Source organism: Copadichromis virginalis, linkage group LG23, assembly GCF_057382275.1.
Source record: "Copadichromis virginalis isolate Kocher_CV1m ecotype Utaka linkage group LG23, C_Virginalis_male_GT1.1, whole genome shotgun sequence".
In the NCBI taxonomy this organism is placed as follows: domain Eukaryota; kingdom Metazoa; phylum Chordata; class Actinopteri; order Cichliformes; family Cichlidae; genus Copadichromis; species Copadichromis virginalis.
This window is the reverse complement of record NC_140639.1, coordinates 51,049,860-51,071,687: the sequence shown is the minus strand read 5'-3', so window position 1 is coordinate 51,071,687 and position 21,828 is coordinate 51,049,860. Positions and strand designations below refer to the sequence as shown.

The following is a 21,828-nucleotide window of genomic DNA, read 5'->3' as shown; positions in this document are numbered from 1 at the left end:
GCTGGAAGCCATGATGCAGGTAATGGTGCATCAAATATAATGTTGCCATACATCACTACCTGGGCCCATTTACAACGTAGTCGCCAAACTGTACTTGGCCTATAACTTAACATCTAGATGAATTTTGACTTCTGATTTAGAATCAGCGCACTGTATTTTATGTAAAGAGCATGTTTTATTCCAAGTAGCAAAATCTTTGTTGTCCTGTGTTATAAGACTACAGTAGCTTCTTTAGATGCAAGAAAATATTTGATTTGTTTACTTTGTTAAGCCTCGATTAGCTGCATGTACAGATATAGATATCATACAAAATTTATGATATATTTATGATACCATATCGAGACTTGCTTTCTTAAGAACGAGTGACATCATTGATGACATTTAAAGCCTTGGTATTTCAGAGAGCGTTTCGAGTGTTGGTGTGTTTTTTGGATATGTGTTTTAAAGTAGTTTTCTTGAGCAGGTTGGATTGACAAATCAAAGCTACCACAGTTGTTTTGATTGGCTTAGCCACTAGGCTAAAAGTAAACTCTTACGCAAGCTGGCTCAGGATGTCCCGGTTTTTATTATTAACTTTCTTTGGTCCAGATATTAAACAGAGCAGACATTATGTCCCAGATACCTTTGAATGTTCAAACCGGCACAACTTGTTTCTGAAACACTAACAGGTAAGTCCAAAACAGCAACTCTGTTTCTTTAATCAACATTAAGACTTTTACTGGGAAAAGTGAACGGAAGTCCTTCATCAAACCACCTGATCAACAAACTCCGACTTGAAGAAAAAGCAAACTTTGTAGCTGCTCCATCTACCTCTGCTTGTTTTACACAGAAAAAAAAATCTGTAGTAAGTCTCCAAAATATGCAGATGAACTGTTAAGTTAGTCTGATACTATGTTTAAATGTTAGAGCTTGCTTAACACATTATAATCATTTACGGGAATATTATGTCAATATTATATGTAATAATTTATTGAAATAAGCCTCCAGAAGTTGTATTTAAATGTGCAGATGAGGAGTTTTTCCTCCACACTGTCATATGATGGGGTCTGATCGTGGACTTCAGGAAGACCAGGAAACACTTGACCCCTGTTTCAATTCAGGGGGTCAGTGTTGACATTGTGGAGGACTATAAATACCTTGGAGTACACATTGACAATAAACTGGACTGGGCTAAAAACACCACAGCACTTTACAGGAAGGGCCAGAGTCGTCTCTATTTTTTGAGGCGACTGAGGTCCTTCAACATCTGCCAGAAAATGCTGAGGATTTTCTATGAGTCTGTTGTGGCCAGTGCGATCCTCTATGCTGTTGCATGCTGGGGGAGCAGGCTGAGGGTCGCAGATGCCAACAGACTTAATAAACTGATCCGTAAGGCCAGTAATGCTGTGGGGATGGAGCTGGACTCCCTCAAGGTGGTGTCGGAGAGGCGGATGCTGTCCAAGATAAAGACAATGTTGGATAACACCTCCCACCCACTCCATGACATGCTGGTCAGTCACAGGAGCTCGTTCAGTGAGAGACTGAGATTACCGAAAAGCACCACTGAACGACACAGGAAATCATTCCTGCCTGTGGCTCCCTGTACAACGTATCCACTTAACACACTGTTTGCTGCTACAGCTACACATGTTTCTTTTCCAAATATTTATTTATAAGTGACTTATGTATGTATGTATGTATATATATGTATATATTGTACTATTCTTAGTTAGCGTATTGTCTGTCTTGTCTTAATGTTGGTTTAAAATGGAGCACTGTAACAAAAAATAATTTCCCCCAGGGATCAATAAAGTATTCTGATTCTGATTCTGATTCTGATTCTGATTCTGATTTCTCTGATGCTTTATTGTGGGGTCTACCTTACAATATAAAGTGCCTTGAGGCGGCTGTTGTTGTGATTTGGCGCTATATAAATAAAACTCAATTGAAAATGGAACTTCCTCTGTATGGTTGTAACAAGAATCACATGCAAAACTGTAACTGTGCAGTTACCTTTTACTGTACCACCATTCCATAAAAAGTATGCTGTTACTATGTTTTCTCTAAGTAGATTGCTAACTCACTGTATCACTATAATCAGACTTGTTATGCTTCTCTTAAGATAAACACAACAGATGACGGGAATGTTTTTGATTCCATATATATCTGATATCAGGAACCTAAGCAGTGTCAGCCTTGACTAATATTTGACAGGGAGGCTGCCTCTTTTTGAAAACTGTCGGTAATTTGTTTTTCCCCTTGTCGAATCAGAATTGAGGGTTGGAGCAGTTTCCTCAACCACATAGCAGGATCAGAGGACTTCTGAATATTAATTTCTCTCTCAGCGATGGCTCTCCTGCACAGTGTCCTCTCTCCGGTCCTCAGCTGGACATGTCTCTGTTCACTAATGTACATATTCAGTACTGGACTGGTTGCTGCGGTTGCAGTTTTGACTGTGAGGAAAGTCTGGTACTCTCACAGGCTGTCATGCTTCAGCAAACCACCGGCAAACTCATGGCTGTTGGGCCATCTGGGGCAGGTACGATACACAGGCACCATCTAGTTTTATATTTATGTATTTATGATCTCTATATCATAGGATGTAACAAGAGCTTTCACAGTTAAACAGGATGGACTTAACATTTGCTCTTTGATTACTATAATCGGTGCAAAATTCTGTCTTGTTTTGTGAAAAAACATTAAAGATGCAGAGCACAGAAGAAGGTCTCCAGCAGATAGATGATCTGGTGAAGACGTACAAACACTCCTGCTGCTGGTTCCTCGGTCCTTTCTATCACCTGATCAGACTCTTTCACCCTGACTACGTCAAACCTCTGTTAATGGCACCTGGTAGGGTAAAACACCAACAGTCAAGTAATTAAACCACAGTTTTTATTCTTCTCTTACATCATCCATCAATTACTTCCTTTAGCCAGCATGACAATGAAAAAGAGTCTCATTTATCACCACCTACAGCCTTGGCTAGGTGGGTCAAATATTTCAGTTCTTGTCATCTGTGCTTACACAGTTTACAGGACTTGCACCTTTTTCCAGTTTTTTATGTTCCTTTTAGCATCACTAACTCTGTTTCTCTTTTGTCTCAGGACACAGTGTGCTGATCAGAAATGGCCAGGTGTGGTTTCGTAAAAGACGACTGCTGACTCCAGCTTTTCATTTTGATATTTTAAAGAGCTACATTACCATATTTAACTCCTCGTCTAAAATCATGCATGTAAGATTCACACATACAGTCACACATACACTCATGCACAAAACTATTTTTGGTTTCAGTGATCATTTAGACGAGCAAGCATTTGATCCATTTTGATGGGTTGTTGGTAAAAGTGGTGCTGCCATGAGGAAAATTCGCTTTACAATTAGTTTTAGATTCTTAATAAGTCATCAAGGTTGATTAGTAGTAGGCTGGACAAGTAAAACAACTTATTAAATTTATAAAATTGTAGAAAAATTTCTAGCAGTTCAAAATGTAAAGTTTTCATTAATTTACAGAAAATATCATTTTGTTTTCTTTTTAATTTTTGGGCACACTATCAAAAAGTTTTTTGTCAAAAAGTTTTTCCAAATTACAGAGGATGTATCCACTGAGTTTAATTCTGTCTTGTGTTCAATCTTCCACATAGCGCAGTTTTAGCAGTCATAAATGATATGCTCGCTTGGAGTGTGAGGGATAGTTTCCAGAGGAAAGGGCTGCATGCTGGTGTCCACAAGGTGGCAGCCATAGCAGGGTGGGCAGGCGGGTGGTGAATGCAGGATGATCCAGGTAGAATGTGAGTACTGACTAGCAGAGATGGGCAGTAACGCGTCACTGTAATCTGATTACTTTTTTCAAGTAACGAGTAAAGTAAGGGATTACTATTGCAAAAACGGTAATTAGATTACCGTTACTTTCCCGTAGGAACGCTGCGTTACTGCGTTACTAAAACCGTGATTTTTTTTTGCGAGAATGTCTCACAACAGTGACGTAAGCGAGTGCGCCGTTAGTGACAACAGCTGTCTGCAGATCAACAATCTCTTTACAGGAACTGCATTGGTCAGAAATTTGCCATGACAGAGCTTCAAGTTGTAGTGGCCCTGACCCTGCTCAGGTTTCGAATGACTCCAGGGGTGAACCCTGAAGTCAGGAGCAGCTCAGCTGGAGTTCGCCGTCTTCCCCAACTTGTCCTGCGTGCAGAGGGAGGCCTGTGGCTGCAGCTGGAGCTTCTGAACACACCCAAACTGAATGAGCAATCAGAGGAATGATCCAACAAGTGGAGTTTTTGTCTAAATTTCAGGAACAGGACCACACCTCATCCACGCCCCTTTCACTCTTCAGTCAATATATGCTCCTTAAACCATCATCGTACATTGTAACTGAGGATGTGGTCCCAGCTAGTGAATATAATGTTTAAACGTAATTTTTAATCACGAGTCAGGAAAAGATCAGACACAAAATGAAATTTACTGCAGGCAGTAACCTGTGTCTGCAGTAAACTGCTCCCACTTTTGTGTTCTTATGTAATATAGCTCAAACACAAAAATAAACAATTAAATCTTACACTGATGGCACCGCTCAGACACTAATTAGCTGTTTGATTTTGAGTTTTCACACATTCACATTAGGAGTGAAATCTTGACACTCACTTAACAATGAAACTCAATCTTTAACTCAGCCAGATAAAACTTTAAATCTTCTCTAATATGAAGAGAGAGAATTAACAACAGTCTTAGCAACTCTGTGTTGGTAGCACAGTTGGGTTGTAACTTAGATGTGCTCATATCTCTAAATAGAAATAAAACTGATCTTAAGACACAATTGAATTTCAGGTGGGTTTTTTCTTCCAGAAAAAAAATTAAGATCTGTAAACCAAGAAAGAAAGAAAGATTGCTAGATTAAAAGTTTATTCTACTATATTCCGTGTGATTTATACAAATTCTTCTGCAGTCAACTTTCATGTTCATGGAAGCATAATTATCAATTTGCTTCCAAGCTTCACGATGCAGTACAGGAGGATCTTCCACATTGTCTTGGGGGCAGCTTCTCTGTGGGCCCACTTAGTCTCTGACAGCTTCTGACAGCTTCTGCAGCTCCAGTGGGCGCTGCTCAGGTAACAACTTCTCCTGCATTTTAATAAATGCAGAGTGTTGTTTAGACAAGTTGGCCACAAAAGTGTAAAGCTTTTCAGTTAGGTTGAAAAAGCTGACAAAACATGTTTGATTTTGCCTTAATCTGGTTTTGGTAGAGAGTGCAATGTGTCACAGGCTGGGTCTCTGACCCAGCGCTCTGAGGTCATTTTTGTATTTTTCTCATTTTGATATGTGATTAGTTTTTGTGTCATTTCCTATCTAGCTTTAGTTTGGGCAGTTATTGTTTATTGTTCCCTTGGTTTTCTATGTTTGAGTTCTTGCATTATTCATCACGTATTAGGTATGTTAAGTTTGTGTTGTCATGTCTAGTTTTAGTGTTTCCTGTTTTATTCTGACAGTGTCATGTGTTCTTTGGTCATTGTATTTAGTTTCACTCCTCCTGGTCCTGTCATTAGATTCATGTCAGTCAGCTGTTTCCTCATGTGTCTCCACTTCCCCTGATCACCTCATGTGTGTATTTAAGCCTTCTGTTTTCTGCATGTCATGGTTGGGTAGTCTGTTTATCTCACCACAGTTACAGTCATTAGCTTCATCTTTGCCTGTTTATTTCCACCACAGTCATAGTTATAGTTTTTGGTCTTAGTACCTCATAGTATTTTGTTTCTTAGTGTTTTTATTTCGTTTGCTTAGGTTTTCCTGGTTTACCCCTACCGTCGTCTCAATAAAGGATCACTTTTCTGTTACATCTTACAACTCCTCGTCTTCATCTGCTTTTGGGTCCTGTTTCCATACACATCGGCGCACCCCGCCGTGACAGCCTGACAGGCCTTTGGATTATTTTTTTTGTTGTTGTTGTTGTTTTCCTGACTGAAGTCCCTTAAAGTGCCCCCTCTTGTTTGCAGCCCCATCATAACCTTGACCCCGGATGTTTCAATCTTCAGATTATTTTCTTCCAGTACAGCCATTACTAGCTTTTCAACAGCATCTCCAGTAGCTAACTCCAAATTACACACCTGAAGGAAGTGCTCCTTGATTTCCATATTGTGTACATATCTGACAACAAAGGAAACCTGCTTGGTGTGAACACCTCTGTGGTTTCATCCATTAATATAGGAAAACACACACTTCTTCAGTCTCAGCTAACTGCAGGAAGTCACTTGGATGAGTGACGAAACGCTTCTCCAACTGAAAATGTCCAGATGAACAGAATCAACCTTTTGGGATTTATTTACCTGGATGATTAAGCACGCATCAAGACGTTATTTTATCAATATTTTTTAAATGATAGCAGCGCAAACAAATGTTTGCAGCACAAACCAGCACAAACGTAGCACAAACCTTTGACATCAATTTTGTTTGATTCCATTAATGTGTGTGTGTGTGTGTGTGTGTGGGGGGGGGCTGGTTGACCTCTGATGACCTCTAGAAATTTTTATTAATATGTTTAAAATGAAAGCGGCACAAAATAAAATTTTTGCAGCACAAATGTTTGATACCATTTTTGTTGGATTTGAAGAAGGTGGGGGGGCAACTTCACTCACATATAACAAACTGTCTCAGAAAGGATATTTTAGTAATACAACATTTTACAATTTTTAGTGATAACAGAACAGACTCATCACATCAAGCCACAAAATCTTCTAAAACCTGTCCGTGGCCTGACTCCTCCCCCACAAGGATCAAGCTTAAAATTATTATAAAGCCTATCATAGTGGGCAATCACAATGAATCCACCAGATGTCACCGAACATGACTGTGTTGAAAAGCTTTAAGTAAAGAACCTTTTTCAGTGCTTCAGGAAGCTTCATTTGGCCATCATTACCGATGGATTTGACGAGCAGGGGTGGAGAACTGGGGAGAGGAATCCTGAATGGCATTTTGTCCAGTTCCAGCCAGACCGGATACTACCACTCTCAGCCCCATGTGAGAAACTCACCGTAATGAAAAAAAGAGAAAGGAAAAAAATCCAGATTCTCCATTGTGCAGCATGAGGACGTTTGAACTTTTTAAATTATTAACAGATGTGGATGATGGGCCATAAGCCCGAATTTAACTTGCATGCAACAAGTTAAATTACTGAAAAGCCCATGTACAGATGTTCATTTCTTGAGAATATGCGTGCTGTATGTGAATGATTTTCCACAAATAGCTCCTTTCATTGGCCAGCTTTAGTTTTTAAACCAACTGGTAGACCTGATACCAAATGTGTTGCATCCCTTGGTGACCTTGTGTTCTCTCCAGTACTTAGAGGTGGTAAACAGGGTCACAGCAATTAAGTCTAGTATTTTAGGCTGCTGTTATCATACACTGTAAGTGGGTAAGCAATGAATGCATTCAGGATGTGCTGACAAGAAAGCCCCTCTCATATACGTCACCTGTAATATTTTTGTTTTGGTTAGTTTTAGTTCAGTTTTTAATGACCATCAAATCAAAGTAAAAACATGGGGGCATTTTCTTATATAAAGTAAATTCTCAGAGACAGCATCTTGGTTTGATTGTTGGTTTGTTTTTAATTACATTTGTTGTTGTTTTTAATGGAGTATATGAGAAGGGTGCATAGTGGCATTTAATCATAACATAAAATTACAGTTCCAATTGGTAAATAAAGCAAAAAGCAAAAAATAAATAAATAAATAAGACATGCAGGAAACGCTATCTCAGACATGTATATTTGTGGGTACAGAAGTAGAGCGCATGGGGATTTTTCCTATAGTTGTGTTATTGTGTTGAAAGGTCATTATGTCATGATCATAGTGCACAGGTAATCCTCCACATTTGACTACAACTATTCTGTCAGTGAGAAGCCTGCCCTTATACTGACATTTGGGTTTCCTGGCTCCATCATTTTTTACTTCACATATAACAATACGAAACTTGGCTGTTCTCTCTGTCATGCCACTCCTGGGATCACATCTTCCTTGACCATTACAAATGGCTTTGACCTGTTCGTCATCACTAAGGATGAACGTGTTAGCATCCTTACAACTGTTGTCAACATTGTAGATCTGTTTACTTTTTATTTCTGCATCACATTTTTTCACACTCATCCTAGCATCTATATGCTGTCGTCTAAACTTTTCATAAGGGGTTTCATTCTGCCGCTTCACCATTGGTTTGGTTTGAAGATTGGCTGGTTTTGAGAGTCCAGTGGCAAAGAGCAGCACAAGCAGCAAACAGGTAAACAGGATCCTCATTGTTTCCTGGAGAAGAAAAAACAGGAACATTTTCATGATTTAGAATTTAGAGGACCAAAAGTAAACTCAGTTAACGATGAAACAGCACAGAAGAACAGGACCAGATCATTATTCTCTGCTGGACCGGTAATTACTCTGTTTGAAAATCCAATATTAAACCAAACAGTGTGACTATGACGCTAAAATGAATGTACCTCATATTCTGATACTGTGATGGTCCAGTCGGGTTAATGTTTGTGTGTCAGTGTAAAGACTAAAGGTATATAGAATACCTGTGTCTGTGAAGTCCCACCGTTATGCCATCTGCACTTTGGTCCCGCTATCGCTCTTGAAAATGATTTGCGCATCTACATCGCTATTTATAGTTCAATATGTGGCCGGAAGTAAGGTGTGCTCTGAGGTGCATCTAGCAAACTCGAGTCATCATTTAAAAACAATACTAACAATTTTCCTTTATTAATATAAACACATCAGTCGATAATTTCTTAGTCGTTTTGATGTAGCCTTTTAAATGATTAAAGGATAAGATCCCATCAATATAACAGCTTCCAAAAGTTATATATCAAAGCCAGTCTCATTTTTGTTCTTTCACAAAGATATGGCAATATTATATTATTATAATATTGTGGTGTTTGCTGGAAAGAACTTTGATCTTAAAAATATATGAACATACCTGTATAGCAGTTCATACGTTAAGTAGCAGTTTAGCTATTTATTAACAACACATTTAACAACAAAAAAGCCTTTTGAATGACTTTCATGGGTGTTGGAATTTATATTGCTGTGTTTATGAGGTTTACCTAAAGGCACCAGGAATTCACAACTTTAATTCACATACATTGAACTATACATGAGAAAATGACAGACCACAATCAATAATCTTAGCAGTCACAGCTAAGTATTGTCTTCATATATGTAAAAGCTGTGTTAGCACTAATATTGATATAAGGTGTAGTCACAAAACTACAACATTCTAGCCAAAGTTAATTATAATATTAGAAATGTATCATTTAAACGTTTCCCAATGACGACACTCACCATGTTTTTTGCTTAACTGATGAGTGATTGGTGGGTTAAACTGCAGGTGTTCAGGCACGAGTCAGTCTTGTGGAACAGCAGGTGGTGAAGATGACTTCAGTCACTGAAATGCTCTGAAGGTGGAATTAATGTTAAAGTTTATTTAAGGATAAATTAATAAAGATTAATACAGAAATTTAGTTATCTCTCTTTCTTGGTTGTATGAAAAGTAAGCTTGTTTCCTATAAAAATGTAAATAAAATAAAAAATTAATGTACATGTAAAAAGTTCTTACCAAAAGAGGATTAAAGACTGAGCAGAGATCAAGGCAAGTGCAGAGCGCTGTTATTAAATTCTACCTGAGCAGGAAAAAATAACACTTGGATCTGGGGGCTTCAGTTTTCACACATTTCAGTAGCGCCACCTTAATCATTTGCATCAATATCTACATCATCAGCCCACCTGTTCTAAGAAACGTGAGCACTTCCCTGTTTGTGGTTCAGAAGCATACTGCAAACATAATGTCAGGAATAATGTCCACAGCATGCTGATGCAGGGTGTCATTAATGGCAGGATTTATGGCGTTATTATGGTGACGTTACCGCGGGAAAAGCATTTTTGCAGCTCAGCGTTGAAGCTGCAGTTCGCAAAAAAGGTTTGCATGTTTTCCCTGTAACATGTGAAGCTTAGCACAATACTATATTTTAAAGTGCGTGACATTTGCCAAGTATAAAAGGTCTTTTATAGCCGGCTTCTCTCGCTTACGGCCATACCACCCTGAACACGCCCGATCTCGTCTGATCTCGGAAGCTAAGCAGGGTCGGGCCTGGTCAGTACTTGGATGGGAGACCGCCTGGGAATACCAGGTGCTGTAAGCTTTTGCACTTCCACACACAAACTGCAGAGGGCGCCGCTGCTCACTCAGTGGAGGCAGCTTCAGGAAAAGCTTCATGACAACGCTCCTCATTGCATTTCGCTTTTGTGCAAAACAAAAAAACAACAACAACAAAATATTTAGGAAATACACAAACTTATTTATTCTGTAAATGTACAAAATCTCTGTGGCTAGTCCGTCTGGCCTCAGTCGAGACGAACTTGTTAACCTTGTAGTTTGCAGCGGGCGCAGTGTCAACCTGACACCCATGTGCAACCAGTTTGAACTCTTATTGGCTGCCGACTGCGGTCCCGAAGAGCACTGAATAAATGCGCATCAGTGTGCTACCCTGAGCAGGGAACACGATATCATGGAGTTTCTAACACGTAGCAAGGTGAAGGTGACGCTACTATGCAGGACCGCCCCTGCTCAGCTTCAGAGATCAGATGAGAACAGGCTGGTATGGCCATAAGTGAGAGGCTTCCTCGACAACGGGGGTCATGTAGATACTGTAACCCATTTATTGGGATTTAAAAAACAATTTAGAGTGAAGGATATTGATTAGTTTCTACTTTTTTTAATAGCTGCACATGACAACACAGTTATAATGCATACTTAATGCTGCAATATTCACGTCATAAACAATTGTGAGTCTTTGCACAAAAACATCTACAGGTGCTCTGTGCATGTACAGTGATATTGATGTAACGCTTGAAGAATTTGACATTACTACATGAGCGGAAGAGCTCTTTGCGCAAGACTCACTAACCATCCTATTGGAAAATGAGCTTAAAGAGTGCCTCACATCCGTTTCAACATTTAAACTGTCATTTGTGTGTTGAAGTGCAAAAGCTTACGGCACCTGGTATTCCCAGGGGGTCTCCCATCCAAGTACTGACCAGGCCCGACCCAGCTTGGCTTCCGAGATCAGACGAGATCGGGCGTGTTCAGGGTGGCGTGGCCGTAAGCGAGGGACTGCTTCACAAACAGCCTCTTTATACATGCTGTGATGACACAGTCATGCTTATGTTTTTTTAATGTCCTGTATATAAGTTGAATTGTCCAAAGCACAAAAATGTTGCACTTCCAAATGGTCCTAACACACTGTGTGCTCTGTGTCACTTTAACACTGTGCTGTGAGAAACGAACATGTGTTATTATGGTGACGTTACCGCGGGAAAAGCATTTTTGCAGCTCAGCGTTGAAGCTGCAGTTCGCAAAAAAGGTTTGCATGTTTTCCCTGTAACATGTGAAGCTTAGCACAATACTATATTTTAAAGTGCGTGACATTTGCCAAGTATAAAAGGTCTTTTATAGCCGGCTTCTCACGCTTACGGCCATACCACCCTGAACACGCCCGATCTCGTCTGATCTCGGAAGCTAAGCAGGGTCGGGCCTGGTCAGTACTTGGATGGGAGACCGCCTGGGAATACCAGGTGCTGTAAGCTTTTGCACTTCCACACACAAACTGCAGAGGGCGCCGCTGCTCACTCAGTGGAGGCAGCTTCAGGAAAAGCTTCATGACAACGCTCCTCATTGCATTTCGCTTTTGTGCAAAACAAAAAAACAACAACAACAAAATATTTAGGAAATACACAAACTTATTTATTCTGTAAATGTACAAAATCTCTGTGGCTAGTCCGTCTGGCCTCAGTCGAGACGAACTTGTTAACCTTGTAGTTTGCAGCGGGCGCAGTGTCAACCTGACACCCATGTGCAACCAGTTTGAACTCTTATTGGCTGCCGACTGCGGTCCCGAAGAGCACTGAATAAATGCGCATCAGTGTGCTACCCTGAGCAGGGAACACGATATCATGGAGTTTCTAACATGGAGCAAGGTGAAGGTGACGCTACTATGCAGGACCGCCCCTGCTCAGCTTCAGAGATCAGATGAGAACAGGCTGGTATGGCCATAAGTGAGAGGCTTCCTCGACAACGGGGTTCATGTAGATACTGTAACCCATTTATTGGGATTTAATAAACAATTTAGAGTGAAGGATATTGATTAGTTTCTACTTTTTTTAATAGCTGCACATGACAACACAGTTATAATGCATACTTAATGCTGCAATATTCACGTCATAAACAATTGTGAGTCTTTGCACAAAAACATCTACAGGTGCTCTGTGCATGTACAGTGATATTGATGTAACGCTTGAAGAATTTGACATTACTACATGAGCGGAAGAGCTCTTTGCGCAAGACTCACTAACCATCCTATTGGAAAATGAGCTTAAAGAGTGCCTCACATCCGTTTCAACATTTAAACTGTCATTTGTGTGTTGAAGTGCAAAAGCTTACGGCACCTGGTATTCCCAGGCGGTCTCCCATCCAAGTACTGACCAGGCCCGACCCAGCTTGGCTTCCGAGATCAGACGAGATCGGGCGTGTTCAGGGTGGCGTGGCCGTAAGCGAGGGACTGCTTCACAAACAGCCTCTTTATACATGCTGTGATGACACAGTCATGCTTATGTTTTTTTAATGTCCTGTATATAAGTTGAATTGTCCAAAGCACAAAAATGTTGCACTTCCAAATGGTCCTAACACACTGTGTGCTCTGTGTCACTTTAACACTGTGCTGTGAGAAACGAACATGTGTTATTATGGTGACGTTACCGCGGGAAAAGCATTTTTGCAGCTCAGCGTTGAAGCTGCAGTTCGCAAAAAAGGTTTGCATGTTTTCCCTGTAACATGTGAAGCTTAGCACAATACTATATTTTAAAGTGCGTGACATTTGCCAAGTATAAAAGGTCTTTTATAGCGGGCTTCTCTCGCTTACGGCCATACCACCCTGAACACGCCCGATCTCGTCTGATCTCGGAAGCTAAGCAGGGTCGGGCCTGGTCAGTACTTGGATGGGAGACCGCCTGGGAATACCAGGTGCTGTAAGCTTTTGCACTTCCACACACAAACTGCAGAGGGCGCCGCTGCTCACTCAGTGGAGGCAGCTTCAGGAAAAGCTTCATGACAACGCTCCTCATTGCATTTCGCTTTTGTGCAAAACAAAAAAACAACAACAACAAAATATTTAGGAAATACACAAACTTATTTATTCTGTAAATGTACAAAATCTCTGTGGCTAGTCCGTCTGGCCTCAGTCGAGACGAACTTGTTAACCTTGTAGTTTGCAGCGGGCGCAGTGTCAACCTGACACCCATGTGCAACCAGTTTGAACTCTTATTGGCTGCCGACTGCGGTCCCGAAGAGCACTGAATAAATGCGCATCAGTGTGCTACCCTGAGCAGGGAACACGATATCATGGAGTTTCTAACACGTAGCAAGGTGAAGGTGACGCTACTATGCAGGACCGCCCCTGCTCAGCTTCAGAGATCAGATGAGAACAGGCTGGTATGGCCATAAGTGAGAGGCTTCCTCGACAACGGGGTTCATGTAGATACTGTAACCCATTTATTGGGATTTAATAAACAATTTAGAGTGAAGGATATTGATTAGTTTCTACTTTTTTTAATAGCTGCACATGACAACACAGTTATAATGCATACTTAATGCTGCAATATTCACGTCATAAACAATTGTGAGTCTTTGCACAAAAACATCTACAGGTGCTCTGTGCATGTACAGTGATATTGATGTAACGCTTGAAGAATTTGACATTACTACATGAGCGGAAGAGCTCTTTGCGCAAGACTCACTAACCATCCTATTGGAAAATGAGCTTAAAGAGTGCCTCACATCCGTTTCAACATTTAAACTGTCATTTGTGTGTTGAAGTGCAAAAGCTTACGGCACCTGGTATTCCCAGGGGGTCTCCCATCCAAGTACTGACCAGGCCCGACCCAGCTTGGCTTCCGAGATCAGACGAGATCGGGCGTGTTCAGGGTGGCGTGGCCGTAAGCGAGGGACTGCTTCACAAACAGCCTCTTTATACATGCTGTGATGACACAGTCATGCTTACGTTTTTTTAATGTCCTGTATATAAGTTGAATTGTCCAAAGCACAAAAATGTTGCACTTCCAAATGGTCCTAACACACTGTGTGCTCTGTGTCACTTTAACACTGTGCTGTGAGAAAGGAACATGTGTTATTATGGTGACGTTACCGCGGGAAAAGCATTTTTGCAGCTCAGCGTTGAAGCTGCAGTTCGCAAAAAAGGTTTGCATGTTTTCCCTGTAACATGTGAAGCTTAGCACAATACTATATTTTAAAGTGCGTGACATTTGCCAAGTATAAAAGGTCTTTTATAGCCGGCTTCTCTCACTTACGGCCATACCACCCTGAACACGCCCGATCTCGTCTGATCTCGGAAGCTAAGCAGGGTCGGGCCTGGTCAGTACTTGGATGGGAGACCGCCTGGGAATACCAGGTGCTGTAAGCTTTTGCACTTCCACACACAAACTGCAGAGGGCGCCGCTGCTCACTCAGTGGAGGCAGCTTCAGGAAAAGCTTCATGACAACGCTCCTCATTGCATTTCGCTTTTGTGCAAAACAAAAAAACAACAACAACAAAATATTTAGGAAATACACAAACTTATTTATTCTGTAAATGTACAAAATCTCTGTGGCTAGTCCGTCTGGCCTCAGTCGAGACGAACTTGTTAACCTTGTAGTTTGCAGCGGGCGCAGTGTCAACCTGACACCCATGTGCAACCAGTTTGAACTCTTATTGGCTGCCGACTGCGGTCCCGAAGAGCACTGAATAAATGCGCATCAGTGTGCTACCCTGAGCAGGGAACACGATATCATGGAGTTTCTAACACGGAGCAAGGTGAAGGTGACGCTACTATGCAGGACCGCCCCTGCTCAGCTTCAGAGATCAGATGAGAACAGGCTGGTATGGCCATAAGTGAGAGGCTTCCTCGACAACGGGGGTCATGTAGATACTGTAACCCATTTATTGGGATTTAATAAACAATTTAGAGTGAAGGATATTGATTAGTTTCTACTTTTTTTAATAGCTGCACATGACAACACAGTTATAATGCATACTTAATGCTGCAATATTCACGTCATAAACAATTGTGAGTCTTTGCACAAAAACATCTACAGGTGCTCTGTGCATGTACAGAGATATTGATGTAACGCTTGAAGAATTTGACATTACTACATGAGCGGAAGAGCTCTTTGCGCAAGACTCACTAACCATCCTATTGGAAAATGAGCTTAAAGAGTGCCTCACATCCGTTTCAACATTTAAACTGTCATTTGTGTGTTGAAGTGCAAAAGCTTACGGCACCTGGTATTCCCAGGGGGTCTCCCATCCAAGTACTGACCAGGCCCGACCCAGCTTGGCTTCCGAGATCAGACGAGATCGGGCGTGTTCAGGGTGGCATGGCCGTAAGCGAGGGACTGCTTCACAAACAGCCTCTTTATACATGCTGTGATGACACAGTCATGCTTATGTTTTTTTAATGTCCTGTATATAAGTTGAATTGTCCAAAGCACAAAAATGTTGCACTTCCAAATGGTCCTAACACACTGTGTGCTCTGTGTCACTTTAACACTGTGCTGTGAGAAACGAACATGTGTTATTATGGTGACGTTACCGCGGGAAAAGCATTTTTGCAGCTCAGCGTTGAAGCTGCAGTTCGCAAAAAAGGTTTGCATGTTTTGCCTGTAACATGTGAAGCTTAGCACAATACTATATTTTAAAGTGCGTGACATTTGCCAAGTATAAAAGGTCTTTTATAGCCGGCTTCTCTCGCTTACGGCCATACCACCCTGAACACGCCCGATCTCGTCTGATCTCGGAAGCTAAGCAGGGTCGGGCCTGGTCAGTACTTGGATGGGAGACCGCCTGGGAATACCAGGTGCTGTAAGCTTTTGCACTTCCACACACAAACTGCAGAGGGCGCCGCTGCTCACTCAGTGGAGGCAGCTTCAGGAAAAGCTTCATGACAACGCTCCTCATTGCATTTCGCTTTTGTGCAAAACAAAAAAACAACAACAACAAAATATTTAGGAAATACACAAACTTATTTATTCTGTAAATGTACAAAATCTCTGTGGCTAGTCCGTCTGGCCTCAGTCCAGAGGAACTTGTTAACCTTGTAGTTTGCAGCGGGCGCAGTGTCAACCTGACACCCATGTGCAACCAGTTTGAACTCTTATTGGCTGCCGACTGCGGTCCCGAAGAGCACTGAATAAATGCGCATCAGTGTGCTACCCTGAGCAGGGAACACGATATCATGGAGTTTCTAACACGGAGCAAGGTGAAGGTGACGCTACTATGCAGGACCGCCCCTGCTCAGCTTCAGAGATCAGATGAGAACAGGCTGGTATGGCCATAAGTGAGAGGCTTCCTCGACAACGGGGTTCATGTAGATACTGTAACCCATTTATTGGGATTTAAAAAACAATTTAGAGTGAAGGATATTGATTAGTTTCTACTTTTTTTAATAGCTGCACATGACAACACAGTTATAATGCATACTTAATGCTGCAATATTCACGTCATAAACAATTGTGAGTCTTTGCACAAAAACATCTACAGGTGCTCTGTGCATGTACAGAGATATTGATGTAACGCTTGAAGAATTTGACATTACTACATGAGCGGAAGAGCTCTTTGCGCAAGACTCACTAACCATCCTATTGGAAAATGAGCTTAAAGAGTGCCTCACATCCGTTTCAACATTTAAACTGTCATTTGTGTGTTGAAGTGCAAAAGCTTACGGCACCTGGTATTCCCAGGCGGTCTCCCATCCAAGTACTGACCAGGCACGACCCAGCTTGGCTTCCGAGATCAGACGAGATCGGGCGTGTTCAGGGTGGCGTGGCCGTAAGCGAGGGACTGCTTCACAAACAGCCTCTTTATACATGCTGTGATGACACAGTCATGCTTACGTTTTTTTAATGTCCTGTATATAAGTTGAATTGTCCAAAGCACAAAAATGTTGCACTTCCAAATGGTCCTAACACACTGTGTGCTCTGTGTCACTTTAACACTGTGCTGTGAGAAAGGAACATGTGTTATTATGGTGACGTTACCGCGGGAAAAGCATTTTTGCAGCTCAGCGTTGAAGCTGCAGTTCGCAAAAAAGGTTTGCATGTTTTCCCTGTAACATGTGAAGCTTAGCACAATACTATATTTTAAAGTGCGTGACATTTGCCAAGTATAAAAGGTCTTTTATAGCGGGCTTCTCTCGCTTACGGCCATACCACCCTGAACACGCCCGATCTCGTCTGATCTCGGAAGCTAAGCAGGGTCGGGCCTGGTCAGTACTTGGATGGGAGACCGCCTGGGAATACCAGGTGCTGTAAGCTTTTGCACTTCCACACACAAACTGCAGAGGGCGCCGCTGCTCACTCAGTGGAGGCAGCTTCAGGAAAAGCTTCATGACAACGCTCCTCATTGCATTTCGCTTTTGTGCAAAACAAAAAAACAACAACAACAAAATATTTAGGAAATACACAAACTTATTTATTCTGTAAATGTACAAAATCTCTGTGGCTAGTCCGTCTGGCCTCAGTCGAGACGAACTTGTTAACCTTGTAGTTTGCAGCGGGCGCAGTGTCAACCTGACACCCATGTGCAACCAGTTTGAACTCTTATTGGCTGCCGACTGCGGTCCCGAAGAGCACTGAATAAATGCGCATCAGTGTGCTACCCTGAGCAGGGAACACGATATCATGGAGTTTCTAACATGGAGCAAGGTGAAGGTGACGCTACTATGCAGGACCGCCCCTGCTCAGCTTCAGAGATCAGATGAGAACAGGCTGGTATGGCCATAAGTGAGAGGCTTCCTCGACAACGGGGTTCATGTAGATACTGTAACCCATTTATTGGGATTTAAGAAACAATTTAGAGTGAAGGATATTGATTAGTTTCTACTTTTTTTAATAGCTGCACATGACAACACAGTTATAATGCATACTTAATGCTGCAATATTCACGTCATAAACAATTGTGAGTCTTTGCACAAAAACATCTACAGGTGCTCTGTGCATGTACAGTGATATTGATGTAACGCTTGAAGAATTTGACATTACTACATGAGCGGAAGAGCTCTTTGCGCAAGACTCACTAACCATCCTATTGGAAAATGAGCTTAAAGAGTGCCTCACATCCGTTTCAACATTTAAACTGTCATTTGTGTGTTGAAGTGCAAAAGCTTACGGCACCTGGTATTCCCAGGGGGTCTCCCATCCAAGTACTGACCAGGCCCGACCCAGCTTGGCTTCCGAGATCAGACGAGATCGGGCGTGTTCAGGGTGGCATGGCCGTAAGCGAGGGACTGCTTCACAAACAGCCTCTTTATACATGCTGTGATGACACAGTCATGCTTATGTTTTTTTAATGTCCTGTATATAAGTTGAATTGTCCAAAGCACAAAAATGTTGCACTTCCAAATGGTCCTAACACACTGTGTGCTCTGTGTCACTTTAACACTGTGCTGTGAGAAAGGAACATGTGTTATTATGGTGACGTTACCGCGGGAAAAGCATTTTTGCAGCTCAGCGTTGAAGCTGCAGTTCGCAAAAAAGGTTTGCATGTTTTCCCTGTAACATGTGAAGCTTAGCACAATACTATATTTTAAAGTGCGTGACATTTGCCAAGTATAAAAGGTCTTTTATAGCGGGCTTCTCTCGCTTACGGCCATACCACCCTGAACACGCCCGATCTCGTCTGATCTCGGAAGCTAAGCAGGGTCGGGCCTGGTCAGTACTTGGATGGGAGACCGCCTGGGAATACCAGGTGCTGTAAGCTTTTGCACTTCCACACACAAACTGCAGAGGGCGCCGCTGCTCACTCAGTGGAGGCAGCTTCAGGAAAAGCTTCATGACAACGCTCCTCATTGCATTTCGCTTTTGTGCAAAACAAAAAAACAACAACAACAAAATATTTAGGAAATACACAAACTTATTTATTCTGTAAATGTACAAAATCTCTGTGGCTAGTCCGTCTGGCCTCAGTCGAGACGAACTTGTTAACCTTGTAGTTTGCAGCGGGCGCAGTGTCAGCCTGACACCCATGTGCAACCAGTTTGAACTCTTATTGGCTGCCGACTGCGGTCCCGAAGAGCACTGAATAAATGCGCATCAGTGTGCTACCCTGAGCAGGGAACACGATATCATGGAGTTTCTAACACGGAGCAAGGTGAAGGTGACGCTACTATGCAGGACCGCCCCTGCTCAGCTTCAGAGATCAGATGAGAACAGGCTGGTATGGCCATAAGTGAGAGGCTTCCTCGACAACGGGGTTCATGTAGATACTGTAACCCATTTATTGGGATTTAATAAACAATTTAGAGTGAAGGATATTGATTAGTTTCTACTTTTTTTAATAGCTGCACATGACAACACAGTTATAATGCATACTTAATGCTGCAATATTCACGTCATAAACAATTGTGAGTCTTTGCACAAAAACATCTACAGGTGCTCTGTGCATGTACAGTGATATTGATGTAACGCTTGAAGAATTTGACATTACTACATGAGCGGAAGAGCTCTTTGCGCAAGACTCACTAACCATCCTATTGGAAAATGAGCTTAAAGAGTGCCTCACATCCGTTTCAACATTTAAACTGTCATTTGTGTGTTGAAGTGCAAAAGCTCACGGCACCTGGTATTCCCAGGGGGTCTCCCATCCAAGTACTGACCAGGCCCGACCCAGCTTGGCTTCCGAGATCAGACGAGATCGGGCGTGTTCAGGGTGGCGTGGCCGTAAGCGAGGGACTGCTTCACAAACAGCCTCTTTATACATGCTGTGATGACACAGTCATGCTTATGTTTTTTTAATGTCCTGTATATAAGTTGAATTGTCCAAAGCACAAAAATGTTGCACTTCCAAATGGTCCTAACACACTGTGTGCTCTGTGTCACTTTAACACTGTGCTGTGAGAAAGGAACATGTGTTATTATGGTGACGTTACCGCGGGAAAAGCATTTTTGCAGCTCAGCGTTGAAGCTGCAGTTCGCAAAAAAGGTTTGCATGTTTTCCCTGTAACATGTGAAGCTTAGCACAATACTATATTTTAAAGTGCGTGACATTTGCCAAGTATAAAAGGTCTTTTATAGCCGGCTTCTCACGCTTACGGCCATACCACCCTGAACACGCCCGATCTCGTCTGATCTCGGAAGCTAAGCAGGGTCGGGCCTGGTCAGTACTTGGATGGGAGACCGCCTGGGAATACCAGGTGCTGTAAGCTTTTGCACTTCCACACACAAACTGCAGAGGGCGCCGCTGCTCACTCAGTGGAGGCAGCTTCAGGAAAAGCTTCATGACAACGCTCCTCATTGCATTTCGCTTTTGTGCAAAACAAAAAAACAACAACAACAAAATATTTAGGAAATACACAAACTTATTTATTCTGTAAATGTACAAAATCTCTGTGGCTAGTCCGTCTGGCCTCAGTCGAGACGAACTTGTTAACCTTGTAGTTTGCAGCGGGCGCAGTGTCAACCTGACACCCATGTGCAACCAGTTTGAACTCTTATTGGCTGCCGACTGCGGTCCCGAAGAGCACTGAATAAATGCGCATCAGTGTGCTACCCTGAGCAGGGAACACGATATCATGGAGTTTCTAACATGGAGCAAGGTGAAGGTGACGCTACTATGCAGGACCGCCCCTGCTCAGCTTCAGAGATCAGATGAGAACAGGCTGGTATGGCCATAAGTGAGAGGCTTCCTCGACAACGGGGTTCATGTAGATACTGTAACCCATTTATTGGGATTTAATAAACAATTTAGAGTGAAGGATATTGATTAGTTTCTACTTTTTTTAATAGCTGCACATGACAACACAGTTATAATGCATACTTAATGCTGCAATATTCACGTCATAAACAATTGTGAGTCTTTGCACAAAAACATCTACAGGTGCTCTGTGCATGTACAGTGATATTGATGTAACGCTTGAAGAATTTGACATTACTACATGAGCGGAAGAGCTCTTTGCGCAAGACTCACTAACCATCCTATTGGAAAATGAGCTTAAAGAGTGCCTCACATCCGTTTCAACATTTAAACTGTCATTTGTGTGTTGAAGTGCAAAAGCTTACGGCACCTGGTATTCCCAGGGGGTCTCCCATCCAAGTACTGACCAGGCCCGACCCAGCTTGGCTTCCGAGATCAGACGAGATCGGGCGTGTTCAGGGTGGCGTGGCCGTAAGCGAGGGACTGCTTCACAAACAGCCTCTTTATACATGCTGTGATGACACAGTCATGCTTACGTTTTTTTAATGTCCTGTATATAAGTTGAATTGTCCAAAGCACAAAAATGTTGCACTTCCAAATGGTCCTAACACACTGTGTGCTCTGTGTCACTTTAACACTGTGCTGTGAGAAACGAACATGTGTTATTATGGTGACGTTACCGCGGGAAAAGCATTTTTGCAGCTCAGCGTTGAAGCTGCAGTTCGCAAAAAAGGTTTGCATGTTTTCCCTGTAACATGTGAAGCTTAGCACAATACTATATTTTAAAGTGCGTGACATTTGCCAAGTATAAAAGGTCTTTTATAGCCAGCTTCTCACGCTTACGGCCATACCACCCTGAACACGCCCGATCTCGTCTGATCTCGGAAGCTAAGCAGGGTCGGGCCTGGTCAGTACTTGGATGGGAGACCGCCTGGGAATACCAGGTGCTGTAAGCTTTTGCACTTCCACACACAAACTGCAGAGGGCGCCGCTGCTCACTCAGTGGAGGCAGCTTCAGGAAAAGCTTCATGACAACGCTCCTCATTGCATTTCGCTTTTGTGCAAAACAAAAAAACAAC

General features: G+C 42.3%; 1 protein-coding gene, 16 non-coding genes and 1 pseudogene across 17 annotated transcripts; 10 read left to right on the top strand and 8 right to left on the bottom strand.

Moving 5' to 3' along the window:
* The first annotated feature begins 2,232 nt into the window (after positions 1–2,232).
* Positions 2,233–5,886, top strand: LOC146682194 (cytochrome P450 4F3-like). The gene is made up of 5 exons (XM_085449061.1): positions 2,233–2,518; positions 2,685–2,829; positions 2,912–2,965; positions 3,084–3,211; positions 5,755–5,886. The coding sequence occupies exons 1-5, from the start codon at positions 2,327–2,329 to the stop codon at positions 5,884–5,886; spliced, it is 651 nt and encodes a 216-aa protein (XP_085305187.1). The 5' UTR covers positions 2,233–2,326.
* A 4,148-nt stretch (positions 5,887–10,034) lies between these two features.
* Positions 10,035–10,153, top strand: LOC146682193 (5S ribosomal RNA). Its single transcript, XR_014918336.1, has one exon. It is a non-coding gene; the product is annotated as a 5S ribosomal RNA (ribosomal RNA).
* An 846-nt stretch (positions 10,154–10,999) lies between these two features.
* LOC146682192 (5S ribosomal RNA) lies at positions 11,000–11,118 on the bottom strand. The gene has a single exon (XR_014918390.1). It is a non-coding gene; the product is annotated as a 5S ribosomal RNA (ribosomal RNA).
* Positions 11,119–11,478: 360 nt separating this feature from the next.
* LOC146682191 (5S ribosomal RNA) lies at positions 11,479–11,597 on the top strand. The gene has a single exon (XR_014918335.1). It is a non-coding gene; the product is annotated as a 5S ribosomal RNA (ribosomal RNA).
* Positions 11,598–12,443: 846 nt separating this feature from the next.
* LOC146682190 (5S ribosomal RNA) lies at positions 12,444–12,562 on the bottom strand. The gene has a single exon (XR_014918396.1). It is a non-coding gene; the product is annotated as a 5S ribosomal RNA (ribosomal RNA).
* A 360-nt stretch (positions 12,563–12,922) lies between these two features.
* On the top strand, positions 12,923–13,041 carry LOC146682189 (5S ribosomal RNA). The gene has a single exon (XR_014918334.1). It is a non-coding gene; the product is annotated as a 5S ribosomal RNA (ribosomal RNA).
* An 846-nt stretch (positions 13,042–13,887) lies between these two features.
* LOC146682188 (5S ribosomal RNA) lies at positions 13,888–14,006 on the bottom strand. The gene has a single exon (XR_014918389.1). It is a non-coding gene; the product is annotated as a 5S ribosomal RNA (ribosomal RNA).
* Positions 14,007–14,366: 360 nt separating this feature from the next.
* On the top strand, positions 14,367–14,485 carry LOC146682187 (5S ribosomal RNA). Its single transcript, XR_014918343.1, has one exon. It is a non-coding gene; the product is annotated as a 5S ribosomal RNA (ribosomal RNA).
* An 846-nt stretch (positions 14,486–15,331) lies between these two features.
* Positions 15,332–15,450, bottom strand: LOC146682186 (5S ribosomal RNA). The gene has a single exon (XR_014918360.1). It is a non-coding gene; the product is annotated as a 5S ribosomal RNA (ribosomal RNA).
* Positions 15,451–15,810: 360 nt separating this feature from the next.
* LOC146682185 (5S ribosomal RNA) lies at positions 15,811–15,929 on the top strand. Its single transcript, XR_014918333.1, has one exon. It is a non-coding gene; the product is annotated as a 5S ribosomal RNA (ribosomal RNA).
* An 846-nt stretch (positions 15,930–16,775) lies between these two features.
* LOC146682184 (5S ribosomal RNA) lies at positions 16,776–16,894 on the bottom strand (annotated as a pseudogene).
* Positions 16,895–17,254: 360 nt separating this feature from the next.
* Positions 17,255–17,373, top strand: LOC146682183 (5S ribosomal RNA). The gene has a single exon (XR_014918332.1). It is a non-coding gene; the product is annotated as a 5S ribosomal RNA (ribosomal RNA).
* An 846-nt stretch (positions 17,374–18,219) lies between these two features.
* LOC146682182 (5S ribosomal RNA) lies at positions 18,220–18,338 on the bottom strand. The gene has a single exon (XR_014918359.1). It is a non-coding gene; the product is annotated as a 5S ribosomal RNA (ribosomal RNA).
* Positions 18,339–18,698: 360 nt separating this feature from the next.
* LOC146682181 (5S ribosomal RNA) lies at positions 18,699–18,817 on the top strand. The gene has a single exon (XR_014918331.1). It is a non-coding gene; the product is annotated as a 5S ribosomal RNA (ribosomal RNA).
* Positions 18,818–19,663: 846 nt separating this feature from the next.
* LOC146682180 (5S ribosomal RNA) lies at positions 19,664–19,782 on the bottom strand. The gene has a single exon (XR_014918416.1). It is a non-coding gene; the product is annotated as a 5S ribosomal RNA (ribosomal RNA).
* A 360-nt stretch (positions 19,783–20,142) lies between these two features.
* Positions 20,143–20,261, top strand: LOC146682179 (5S ribosomal RNA). The gene has a single exon (XR_014918330.1). It is a non-coding gene; the product is annotated as a 5S ribosomal RNA (ribosomal RNA).
* Positions 20,262–21,107: 846 nt separating this feature from the next.
* Positions 21,108–21,226, bottom strand: LOC146682178 (5S ribosomal RNA). Its single transcript, XR_014918388.1, has one exon. It is a non-coding gene; the product is annotated as a 5S ribosomal RNA (ribosomal RNA).
* A 360-nt stretch (positions 21,227–21,586) lies between these two features.
* On the top strand, positions 21,587–21,705 carry LOC146682177 (5S ribosomal RNA). Its single transcript, XR_014918328.1, has one exon. It is a non-coding gene; the product is annotated as a 5S ribosomal RNA (ribosomal RNA).
* The last annotated feature ends 123 nt before the right edge of the window (positions 21,706–21,828 follow it).

Coding starts and splice junctions, on each gene's coding strand:
- LOC146682194 (XM_085449061.1), top strand. CDS start 2,327: ATGGCTCTCCTGCACAGTGTCCTCTCTCCGGTCCTCAGCTGGACATGT. Junction 2,519..2,684: donor TGTTGGGCCATCTGGGGCAG/GTACGATACACA, acceptor AAAACATTAAAG/ATGCAGAGCACAGAAGAAGG. Junction 2,830..2,911: donor ACCTCTGTTAATGGCACCTG/GTAGGGTAAAAC, acceptor TACTTCCTTTAG/CCAGCATGACAATGAAAAAG.